At 40.3% G+C, this 12,411-nt stretch overlaps 1 protein-coding gene across 9 annotated transcripts in view; it reads right to left on the bottom strand.

Moving 5' to 3' along the window:
• Window positions 1–2,166: 2,166 nt before the first annotated feature.
• LOC134205861 (neuroglian) overlaps window positions 2,167–12,411 on the bottom strand; it is a 160,754-nt gene continuing 150,509 nt past the window's right edge. For 3 of the 9 annotated variants that reach the window (XR_009978211.1, XR_009978213.1, XR_009978212.1), the window contains exons 8-10: window positions 5,612–5,730; window positions 4,017–4,686; window positions 2,167–3,935 (exon numbers count right to left, since the gene is read on the bottom strand). Coding sequence is in view for 1 of the 9 variants with exons in the window: in XM_062681520.1 (XP_062537504.1) it covers window positions 3,805–3,935; window positions 5,612–5,712 (232 nt within the window). In the remaining 8 variants the exon portion in view is untranslated. The remainder of the gene's footprint in view (window positions 3,936–4,016; window positions 4,687–5,611; window positions 5,731–12,411) is intronic. The other 6 variants (XR_009978214.1, XR_009978215.1, XR_009978216.1 and 3 more) reach the window with 6 other exon arrangements.

The raw sequence follows: 12,411 nt of genomic DNA, 5'->3' as shown, positions 1-12,411 counted from the left end.
GGGTTTGAGTAAAATGCCTCTAGCGTGCGTTTATAGATTCATACCTCAGCGTATCAATCGGCGTGCAGCAAGCCATGACTCCCTCTTCTGGTCAGATCACCGCGGCGTGCATCCACGGAGAGTCGCTGTCATAATTTCGTTCCGGCCACACATTTTGGCGATCCTGCCAGTCTTTTTTTTGGTTCCTGTCACTGATTTCATGAGTTGAATTCAAGTGGTTAAATTGTGAAGAGTGATATATTTTAGTTGCAAAATCACAAGACGCGTCTGGAAGACCGTCGGAAAATGGTTTGCGGTTTGCGAAATCACAAGACGCGTCTCCAAAACCGTCGGAAAATGGTTTGTGGTTTGCAAAATCACAAGACGCGTCTCGAAGACCGTCGGAAAATGGTTTGTGGTTTGCGAAATCACAAGACGCGTCTCGAAGACCGTCGGAAAATGGTTTGTGGTTTGCGAAATCACAAGACGCGTCTCGAAGACCGTCGGAAAATGGTTTGTGGTTTGCAAAATCACAAGACGCGTCTCGAAGACCGTCGAAAATGGTTTGTGGTTTGCAAAATCACAAGATGCGTCTCGAAGACCGACGGAAAATGATTTGTGGTTTGCAAAATCATAAGACGCGTCTCGAAGACCGTCGGAAAATGGTTTGTGGTTTGCGAAATCACAAGACGCGTCTCGAAGACCGTCGGAAAGGTTTGTGGTTTGCAAAATCGCAAGACGCGTCTCGAATATCGTCGGAAAATGGGTTGTGATTAGCAAAATCACAAGACGCGTCTCGAAGGACGTCGGAAACTGGATTGTGGTATGTACAATCACAAGGCGCGTCTCGAAGACCATCGGAAAATGGTTTGTGGTTTGCAAAATCATTCGAGACGCGTCTCGAAGACCGTCGGAAAATGGTTTGTGGTTTGCAAAATCACAAGAAGCGTCTCGAATATCGTCGGAAAATGATTTGTGGTTTGCAAAATCACAAGACGCGTCTCGAAGACCGTTGGAAAATGGTTTGCGGTTTGCGAAATCATAAGACGCGTCTCGAAGACCGCCGGAAACTGGATTGTGGTTTGCAAAATCACAAGACGCGTCTCGAATATCGTCGGAAAATGGTTTGCGATTTGCAAAATCATAAGACGCGTCTCGAAGACCGTCGGAAAATGGTTTGTAGTTTGCGAAATCACAAGAAGCGTCTCGAATATCGTCGGAAAATGATTTGTGGTTTGCAAAATCACAAGACGCGTCTCGAAGACCGTCGGAAAATGGTTTGCGGTTTGCGAAATCATAAGACGCGTCTCGAAGACCGCCGGAAACTGGATTGTGGGTTACAAAATCACAAGACGCGTCTCGAAGACCGTCGGAAGGGATTGTGGTTTGCAAAATCACAAGACGCGTCTCGAATATCGTCGGAAAATGGTTTGCGATTTACAAAACCACAAGACCGTCGGAAAATGGTTTGTGGTGGCGCGTCTGAAAGACCGCTGGAAAAATAGTTTGTGGTTTAGAAAATTATAAGGCGTGTCTGAAAGGTGACCGGAAAATATATTGCAGTTTGTGAAACTACAAGGTTCGTATGGAAGACAAACGGAAAATGGTTTACGGTCCAGAAAATCTCAAAGTCCTGCGAGCATTGATTTTGTTTGAAACAAATTTAGATTTTATGTAGCCACTTGGCGGGGATAGTGTACATGAGACTACCAATTAAGCTATGATATAACGAAATCTGAGAGAAATGGAGAAATATTCTATTCTGCACTGTTCGAAACTGTTCGGAAAGGCAAATATGTTATCTGGAAATTGATCTTGGAGTGTACTTACTTAGTAGCCATAGCGGGATTATCTGTAGGATCAGATATTTTGGAATATGCCATTGTTGTCTAGCAGTACTAGTTTACACGTCTTTCATTTGCACCATTAAAGCTTTATTTCTACCGTCTACCGAACCATCGCTTTTTCATTTCAGCGGAAAAGAACTGAAATCGACTCCGAAGTGTTTCACGACGTAGCACAAAGTCCACAGATACAAAAAGAGACAGACTCATTGCTTTTGAACAAATAGTCATGCAATATCGATAAATGCAAGGGGAAAAAATAAACTAATCGAAATGAATCTTCAAAACTAAAACAAATAAAACGTGACAACCATAAGAAGCAACGCAAGGAACGAAACTTAAGTTTAATTGTTTGTAAAGAATTTCTTTATTACAAATAAAAGTTTGTGAACATTTAGCTTTGATTTTCGCACTAAACAATTAAAACTAGTAATAATAATAATTCGAAGGAATTCGCGCGATACTTTTCCGTCATGTGTTCAGAGTTCGTCTGTTTGACTAAGTAGAAAAAAAACAGAGAATTGCATTCTAACGATTTTTTGTTTGCCTTCGTCTTGCGGTACGATCTTCCCTCATATCCGTAAAAAGAGTAGATTTGCATTTAGAGCAAAAAATATAAAATATATAGCTTTTTTTGTTGTTTTCTAAAAGTAATAATAGTAGCAGCACTTGTTGTTTTGTTTTGCTTTATATACAGACACGATCTCTCTCTCTTTCGCTCGATTTGTGGATTTAGCAGATTCTGAGGGGTTTTAAGGTTGTGATGTTGAGATTCTATTCGGCTGCCAAGTCGTAAGTCAATCTGTTTGTGCTGTCCTGTTTTTTCTACAAATTCTGCGATCCTTCGTACTTCATTCTTCATCCTTTCAATTTGTTTGCACTAATTTTATAAACGGGTATAAAATTAACAACAACCTAAGCTATAGAGACGTTTACACATCTTGGCAGCTCTTCGCGGTATGATCAATATTACGAGCAGTGCCGAGAGAGATGATTATTTTCCTTTACAGGTTTCTTAAGCAACTAGTACAACTAAACAAAGAGATTCATATTTACTGGACGAAATTGATTCTTGAATTATGGTAGTTGCTAGATTCTCTTTTTCTCAGAGACGGGGGGACGCCAAAAATAATCAGATCTACTAAGCGGTTTGCAAGTCCCGACAAACAGTTTGTTCACTATTTAAAAGCTTGTAAAAGCCAACTCGGAACTGATTGATTGCCGAATAAACTGTTATACAGCATTGGATGTTTGTAGGACGTGACGGTTAAACATAAACGAAGGAACAACGTAGAAATGAAATGGGGAAAGTAATCCTTATCTGGGATCGGACTAAGATATCTCGTTAATATTTTTAAGAAGATAATAATTAAGCAGATAGCTGCTGCAACCGGAATCGATCCAACTCTTTGAGAGAATCGTCGGTTGCGATTAGACGGTCATCTCGTACATTATTCGCCGGTATTAAAGCACGTTGAGATAGAGAGAGAGCTCCGTAATGCTAAAAGGGAGCTCACTGCCGAAATGGAAATTGTTGTAGTTTGTACTGAGATTGTAGTAGTTGTTGTAATGGAGTGATTTTTCTGTCTCTTATTAACGAATGGTGATTTCCTGTTAGATGCTTGAGTTTGTTTTCTGTTTAAAAATTTGCGTTGAACACATTTGTTTTGAGTTACATTATTTCGCAAGACAGAGTGATGGAATCAAAAATGTATGATTTTATCACGTTGATCAATATGAACGAACTGCCTTAAACATTCGAGCTGGTCGCCAGCTACAGTCGTACTTAGTCTATTGTGTTTATACGGTAATCAGATAGCTCAGAAAAGAACGATAAAAATTCTCCAAAACAAATTTGCAAAAAAAAGTTGTACGTGATGCATGTTGTTTTTCTCACGGTTTGCTTTCTCCAGCGGTTCTGATTTGATCATTCCGTGCAGCTTTCCGAACGAATGGGATGCAACAGTGCGGTTAATTTAACTTAGACGTACGTGGCCATACCGGCATTAGCTCCTTGCAGTGAAGGATTCTGCGGCGTCGATTGAGCACTGACGGGCGGCTTGCCGGGTACATACTGCCCAATGAAGGATCCATCTTCAGTGAATTGACCGCCTAAAATTACGCAAAACGATTACTTTTTGAATACAGACACATTTTACATAGCAAAATACATAAACTCAAACGTTAAATTACCTTTCAAACAAAAGAAATTAAAACTGCATCCTAATGTCATAAAACTGCATGGTTGGAACAAGAAAACATAATCCACTCCTCTTTTTCTCCAGAAAACAGCAAACTCACAAGACGTCGAATAAATAATTTATAAACAAAATTGAAAATAAATTATACTGTTCAAAATTTCAAAAACTTACTTTATCAATAGCTCTAAAACAACGCTTCTTGTAAACATAAAAAAATACGTTCCGAATTGTCCGCGTACTTTTGTGTTTCCTTTGATTTTTGCTCCTACACAATACAAAAAAAATACTCGCAAATTTTAACCCTATATCTCATATAGTTCAAATACATTTCTGGCTAGTGTTTTTTGATTAACCTGGTCCTAAAACTGCACTGATTCTCATTATTATCATCGTCATTGTATAATCATACAACTGTATGTTGTACCGAATGCTACTGTTTTCCTAAATCATGATAACAATTCACGATTTACCAAGTTTTCTTCCATCGTTTTCAAACGACCTTATTCTAAGCGATCGTTTCGAATAAAATAAAATAAAACACATTTGATTGTTACTCGCTTCTAAACACTAAACTAAAGTCGCAAACGCCTGTGAGTTGCTGTCCGCGTTCTTGCCCTTCCGGCCATACTGTCCGATGAACGAACCGTCTTCATTCATACCTTCTAAAATTTTTGTGAAAAAAAAAGGAAATTGGAAAGAAATAAAAACAATAAAATAGTAAACCATGAATAAGCTCAAATATTATTTATAAAATTATAGAGATAATAAACAAAAGTGTATTTAATGAAATAGAATTTTATAGCAGTCGTATTAAGGTCCTATTATATTAAAAACGAAATTTCAAATATTTACTGTGGAATTCAGTTTTAGACGTATTAGATATTTTGAGCTTTGAACTCTACACATCATATCTAAATGCGTCACTTTATGTTTACTATCACGATTCACGCTCTATTAGCAATACATTTCGACAACTGATACAAAAAAAAAAACAAAATAATTCGCTTTTTTTGATTCCATATGAATGATGTATTCATAAGTAATCCACTAGTTAACGTGGTAGTGATTATTATGAATACACCCGATTCTTTTTTTACACGGGGGATGCGTTCCGTGTAAAAAAAGTTTTCAGTTCAAAATTTGAAAATCCGTGTAAAAAAAGTTTTATGATTTCTCGACGAATCATGCAAAATGGAGCAACTTTGCAAAAATTTTGTATGGAATTTTTTTTACACGGCCGTGTAAAAAAAATCCGTGTAAAAACAGAATCGGGTGTATAGCACTGACAAGCTTAAAATCAATCGACATAAATTATTATTTATAGGCCAAAAAAAGAAAAATAACGTGAGCTAAAATAAATAATAAACAAATTATACATAAAAAAAAGTAAATTAAGACTGGTAGCTGCCAAGAAAACAAAAAAAAACTGCCAAAACACTCTTCAATCCTGAGTTATAAACTATTCTATATAGAAAACAAGGAAAGGATTTCGGGATGGAATGAAGCTGACAGCGCATTTTTCAAAAGTGGAAACTCTTTCAAAATAATAAAAGGGGTAAACAATGAGAGTAGCATTTATTGTATTACCTGTATCACCTTCACCATATTCCGCCATGGAATCAGTATCACTTTCCGGTCCGACTTTTTGCGAGCTCAGCGACTGCCGACCCTGGCTTTTATTGTCCAAGCTGTAATCACGCAAAACACTAAACTCTTTTTTGTATCCTCGATCCGGACGGAGCCGCTCATGGCTATTGCTTTCCGAGATTTTTTTTTTTTTTCATTATCCTGAACCCACCACTTTCACCTCGATGCTTAATCCTTGTTCGAAACAAAGCATGTTTGACGAAAGGATTTTTTTTGGAAAACAAAGAGAATTTGCTGACATTCGAACATTCTATAAGCCGGGGCTCGTCCGTTTTATTTTAGTTTCGAATAAGGGGATTATTGAATGATGGTCATTGGTCATAGATAGCGGAAATGATTTTTTTTTTTGATAAGAAGTCAGGTGTGATAATATGGATGGAGGACTGCGGTATGTGTGAGTTACACAAACGAAAGGCGTACCACATTTAGTGTATGGCGATATGACGAAACTATTGTGCCTCACGTTAGATCGCAATGAATTTGAGTGAGGGGGAAATATCTATTAAATTAAACAAACGGAACCTGGAGCCATTATTTACAAGTGGAATTACCATCGAAGCAAGAAAAGGAGTGTAGTAGTTACCCTACTTGTTGTGGTTTAATTAATTGCCCTGCCAGGAATACATAATTATGTACAGGAATTTAAAGCCATTAGCGCGCCAACCCTTCTTTCTTGGTTGCAGACCAACACGGTCGTTAGAATATGTGTATTTACAGCCAATTTGGGTTGGTTTTCTTTGAAAGTGATGATCTGTTCCATAACGAAATGTTGCTATCGATTAGATTACACATATAGAATCGCTACCATCCGAGAAACCCCAACCGTTGTTAGTGACGGGTAAGAAGAGACCTAGTATAGCATGCAAATACTTGAGAAGGATGATGAAATAGTTGTAGATCTGAGAACTGAGAGTAAAATGTTGTCAAAAAATTTTTAGATTGTTACGTAATAAGTACATTCTTGTAAATTTCGAGAAGACTTTTGGGTTTTCTAAAATATTTCTATTACCTGAAAACAATTATAACCTTCGAGGAAAAATAAATGGATGTTTGATCCTTGTAACAATAACAAAGTTCTAACAATTCGTGTAAATTAGAAAATTCATTTCTCCAGGTGATCTCAAGGAGTTTCTATGACAGGGTGGCAACATATTTTCAAAATAAAGAATCCCTGATTTTCCAGGGTTTTCAATAAATTTCCAGGATTAAAAATTACGTTCAATACACTCATAAAGTTTTCAAGGTTTTAAGTTATACATGTTCCAGATGATTTTATTTATTTTTGAAATAAGGTATAAATTGGTTGAAAGATTTGAAATTAATAATTACAAGGCTGAATGGCGCCACCTTAGTAAAGTTTAGTCGCTTCAAGGCCCAGAGTTATGGTAATGGTGGGGCACCCACAATTCTGGCGTATTCGATTCATTAATAATTTGGCGTCAACACTTATCAGTCAAAACTATAGGGGGAGATCCCCCAGGCATTTAATGAAAAACTCTCTAAGCATCCGGATTATGATTACTTGTATACCATATATACAAAATATGATTATTGATGATTCATACAAACTATATTTGATCATTTAAACACGTTTTTGGGAGGTGTATTTTGATGATGAATTTTGGTGAAAACTTTCACGGTTCAGAAAAGTGTCCCCGAGTACCGGACATTCGGACACTATTGCATCATGTGTAAATATGACCAAGTTCATATTACAAGATTGAAGACATCATTTAGAATAGTAATGTGATTGGCAGCCAATCAACGCAAGGATGTGCAAGCTGTGGATTAAAGGCCGTTTCTTCAACTATAGCATCATCAACGTGCACTGCCCACACGAAGGGAGACCCGACGGCGAGAAAGAAGCGTTCTACGCACAGCTGGAGCAGACATACGATGGATGCCCACTGCGGGACGTCAAAATCGTCATCGGTGACATGAACGCACAGGTAGGAAGGGAGGAAATGTATAGACCGGTCGTCGGACCGGATAGTCTGCACACCGTATCGAATGACAACGGCCAACGATGCATAAACTTCGCAGCCTCCCGCGGAATGGTAGTCCGAAACACCTTCTTTCGCGTCCAATGGGTGTTGTGTGAATGTCCTGTCCGTTGGATAATGCTAGGTGTTAAGTATTCAGTCTGTGCGGCCTCTGGTCGAAGACGGTGGACCTGTCTTTTTTTATATTAGGTAGAATTTGGTAGACCTGTCAGCTTCGTAGAATGAAAACTGCCAAAAGCGCTGCTCTCAAGCGCTTTTCCAAACACGGTTCTTTCTCGTTGCGAGAGCACTACAAAAAAAAGCTCTGCTTCAGTGACGGGAAATGTCAAAATAATGGCGTGGGCTTGCAATTACTAATTTGCTAATAACTTTTTTCAGAAGTTATTAACAATTCGGATTTTTTGATCAACATTTAATGCTTGAAAGATCCTAGAGCTCTGTCGAACAGACCATTGTTCTAAATACAAAGTGTGAGGCATGATAATGAATTTAAAAAAATGTCACGGAACGTCATGACATTAATGTCATTTGACACTAATTCGGCTCTCACGCCGCCATTATCAGATTTAGAGAAATGACCTATCAGAAAAGGTTTTTTTCTTGTTGGGTACATTTTCCACTGCGACCAGTTGGTTGATCTGTTGTGGCAGTTTAGAACTGGTTACAGGGGCCTTTGTGGGCTACATGTTTGTAACGTATCTTAATTGTGTATAATGCGTGAAAAAAGCTCTGAGTAAAGTGGGCCCATGACATCGAAATGGAATTTCCCATCGCATTTTTGAAAAGGCACATCGAACTAAGGCCGAAGTGGCCTGTGCGGTATATAAGAGTCTTCTCCATCCAGCTCGGTCCATGGTTACACGTCGCCAACCACGCAGTTTACGGAGGGCCCGCAAGTCATCTTCCACCTGATCAATCCACCTTGCCAGCTGCGCATCTCGCCTTCTTGTGCCCGTCGGATCGTTGTCGAGAACCATTTTCGCCGGGTTATTGTCTGACATTCTGGCTACGTGCCCGGCCCACCGCAGTCATCCGATTTTCGCGGTGTGAACGATGGATGGTTCTCCCAACAGCTGATGCAACTCGTTGTTCATTCGCCTCCTCCACGTACCGTCCGCATCTGCACCCCACCATAGATGGTACGCAGCACTTTCCTTTCGAAAACTCCGAGTGCACGTTGGTCCTCCACGAGCATCGTCCAGGTCTCGTATCCGTAGAGGACTACCGGTCTAATGAGCGTTTTGTTGATTGTCAGTTTGGTACGGCGGCGAACTCTATTCGATCGGAGCGTCTTGCGGAGTCCAACGTATGTACGATTTCCAGCCACTATGCGTCTCCGAATTTCTTCGCTGGTATCATTTTTGGCAGCCACCAGTGAGCCCAAGTACATAAATTCTTCTACCATCTCGATTTCGTCACCACCGATGCCAACTCGCGGTGGGTGGCTCACATTGTCTTCTCTTGAACCTCTTCCTATCATGTACTTCGTCTTCGACGTGTTGATGACTAGTCCAATCCGCTTGGCTTCCCTCTTCAGTATGATGTAGGCTTCCTCCATCTTCTCAAAGTTACGTGCCATAATATCTATGTCGTCGGCGAAGCCAAATAGCTGGACGGACTTATTGAAAATTGTACCACTCGTGTTAATCCCTGCTCTTCGTATTACCCCTTCCAAAGCGATGTTGAATAACAGACACGAAAGACCATCACCTTGCCGTAACCCTCTGCGGGTTTCGAAGGGACTCGAGAATGCCCCTGAAACTCGAACTACGCACATCACCCGATCCATCGTCGATTTGATCAGTGTCAGTTTATCCGGAAATCCGTGTTCGTGCATTAGCTGCCATAGCTGGTTCCGATCGATTGTATCATATGCGGCTTTGAAATCGATGAATAGATGATGTGTGGGCACGTTGTATTCGCGACATTTTTGCAGTACTTGACGAATGGCGAACACCTGGTGCGTGGTGGAGCGTTTGCCCATAAAATTCGCCTGGTACTGCCCTACGAACTCCCTTGCAATTGGTGCTAGTCGACGGCATACAATTTGGGAGAGTACCTTGTAGGCGGCGTTCAGCAATGTGATTGCGCGGTAGTTGCTACAATCCAGCTTATCGCCCTTTTTGTAGATGGGACACACGACACCTTCCATCCACTCCTGCGGCAAAACTTCCTTCTCCCAAATCTTGGTAATGACCCAGTGCAGCGCTCTAGCCAGTGCCTCACCACTGTGTTTAAATAGCTCTCCTGGTAGTTGGTCAACCCCAGGGGCTTTGTTGTTCTTCAGCCGGCCAATCTCCAATTATGTCCTGCGCGCGTTCCCCCAGGTCCATCACCATACCGCCATCTTCGTCTGCCACAAGGCCATTCAGGTGCTCTTCGTAGTGCTACCGCCACCTTTGGATCACTTCACGCTCGTTCGTAAGAAGGTTCCCGTTTATGTTCTTACACATATCAGGCTGTGGCACGTGGCCCTTACGTGAACGGTTCAACTTCTCATAGAACTTTCGTGTGTTATTATCGCTCACAATCAATTGATTTTCAATAAATCGCTATCCAGTGGTTTTTTTTTCGTACGCGTGGGAAACCGCTACAATGTTTCCCGTGTACAATAATCGAAAAGATGTCAACAATTATCGCGGCATCTCATCTTTGTGCGTTGTATCCAGATTATTCGAGCTAGTGATAACAGAATATATAATAATCTCTTTGTAAGCAACATTTGAGTGCCGATCAGCATGGGTTTATCTCAGGCAAATCGACGACTACTAATCTCTTGTGCCTAACTTCGAGCATTTCCGACAGCTTCATGCAGAAATCACAAACGGAAGTTGTTTATACGGACTGCAGTTTTCGATAAAATTAACCACGCTATTATGGTTGCGATATTGGAAAGACTTGGCATAGCTGGTTATCGGGACTCTAACAAAAGGCGGAAAAACGGAAGGCGGAATCATAGAAGGCAGAATCTCGAAAGGCAGACTTTCTTATACATGTAACAAAAGGCAGAATATATCATAAGGCGGAAATACGAAAGGCGGAATTTCAAAAGGCAGAATTCTATCATTTCTTAGTTTTACACAGGCGCCTGCTTAAGGTAAAGGAGGACATATTTTATTCTTTGCAGGCTCGCATCTGCCCGGTCTAAGTTGAAGGAGGATATGATTCCTTCTTTAAAAGCACGCCTCTTCGTATTTTTATCTAATTTCTATCGGGGGTAAACCGTTTGCCATAAAATAATTTGGCTTAATAGTTGGTATAATGGTCGTTTGGCATAATTGATTAAAAATAATATATACTCAGAAAAAATTACAATTCCTTTAGAATAGTTATTATTGGCATTTATATAAATTATAATTACAATATGAGATTTTCCCTCATCTGCATATAGGCTGTTCTTTCAGTTCAGGTGGCTACACGTTAATATTCTTATCAACGATTTAGGTTCTTTTCAATTTCGCAGAAAACTGTCTGTCGAGAAACGTATTCCATTTGAATCTTTTTCCCAGAATATATTTACCAATTCCAAGCAGATCTTCCCTCAGAACGTATTATTTGCCAAAAAGTGAAGGTAAAAGTAATTCTATGACTTTATGCCAAACGGGGTAGCCCCTTTCTATCTATTGAAATCTCATTTCACAACTGAAACACTAACAGCCTCCTAGCTTAGTATCTATTAAGCCAGTGGCGTAGCCACGGGGGTGGTTTTGGGTATAAAACCCCCCCCAGAGACAAAACTTTTGGAAGGAATTTTTTTTTTCGAAAAAAAAAATGTTCAGAAAACCCCCCCCCCCCAGACCAATTTTCTGGCTACGCCACTGTATTAAGCACATCCAGAGTTTTAAGTGTACGATTTAAATGCTTCGGAAAGGCGAGAAAATTTGCAACCCAAAAACAGACCGTTAAGAGATTCGATTTCAGTTACCTTCAGCATGGTATGCTTTGTACAAAATATGTCTTATCGCTGAGCTACAAAAGGTCTCCCCACTAAACAACAAGAAAACATGCATCTGGCCGATCAACGGCCAAAGTGTATCTTTTTGTAGCGAAAGGAGAATCACGCCATTTGATCTGTTGGTTTAGAATGTCCGCATAAGTTAAAACAGCCTAATGCAATTCTGCCTTTCGTGATTATGCCTTTTGTGATTCCGCCTTTCGTGTTTCTGCCTTTTGTATCGTTCCGCCTTTCGTTCATTCTGCCTTTCGTATTCCGCCTTTCGTGTTTCCGCCTTTCGTAGGATAGCCGAAATTGTTTATACGGACTGCAGTTTTCGATAAAATTAACCACGCTATTATGGTTGCGATATGGGAAAGACTTGGCATAGCTGGTTATCTTTTGCGCTGGTTCCATTCATATCTTACTGGACGGGAAGTGTATGTTACGGTGGGTGATTCCCAATCCACCAAATTTTCGGCGACCTCAGGCATTCCTCAAGGAAGCCATCTTGGTCCCTTGATATTCCTCTTGTATTTCAACGATGTCAACAATGTGCTCCGAGGACCGCGACTATCGTATGCGGATGATTGAATTTCTATGCATTTCTCCGGCCAATCTCTGATGCAATGGACCTACAACAAGATATTAATTCATTTGCCGCTTGGTGCCAATTGAACCGAGTGGTTGTCAATCCTAGCAAATGCTCAGTGATCTCTTTCACTCGTGTACGTCAGCCAAGATTTTCCAACTATGAGCTCAACGGATCTGTGATGCAACGTGTGGACTGCGTAAAGGATCGT

The sequence above is a fragment of the Armigeres subalbatus genome, chromosome 1, assembly GCF_024139115.2.
Source record: "Armigeres subalbatus isolate Guangzhou_Male chromosome 1, GZ_Asu_2, whole genome shotgun sequence".
NCBI lineage: Eukaryota > Metazoa > Arthropoda > Insecta > Diptera > Culicidae > Armigeres > Armigeres subalbatus.
This window is presented reverse-complemented; position numbering and strand designations above follow the sequence as displayed.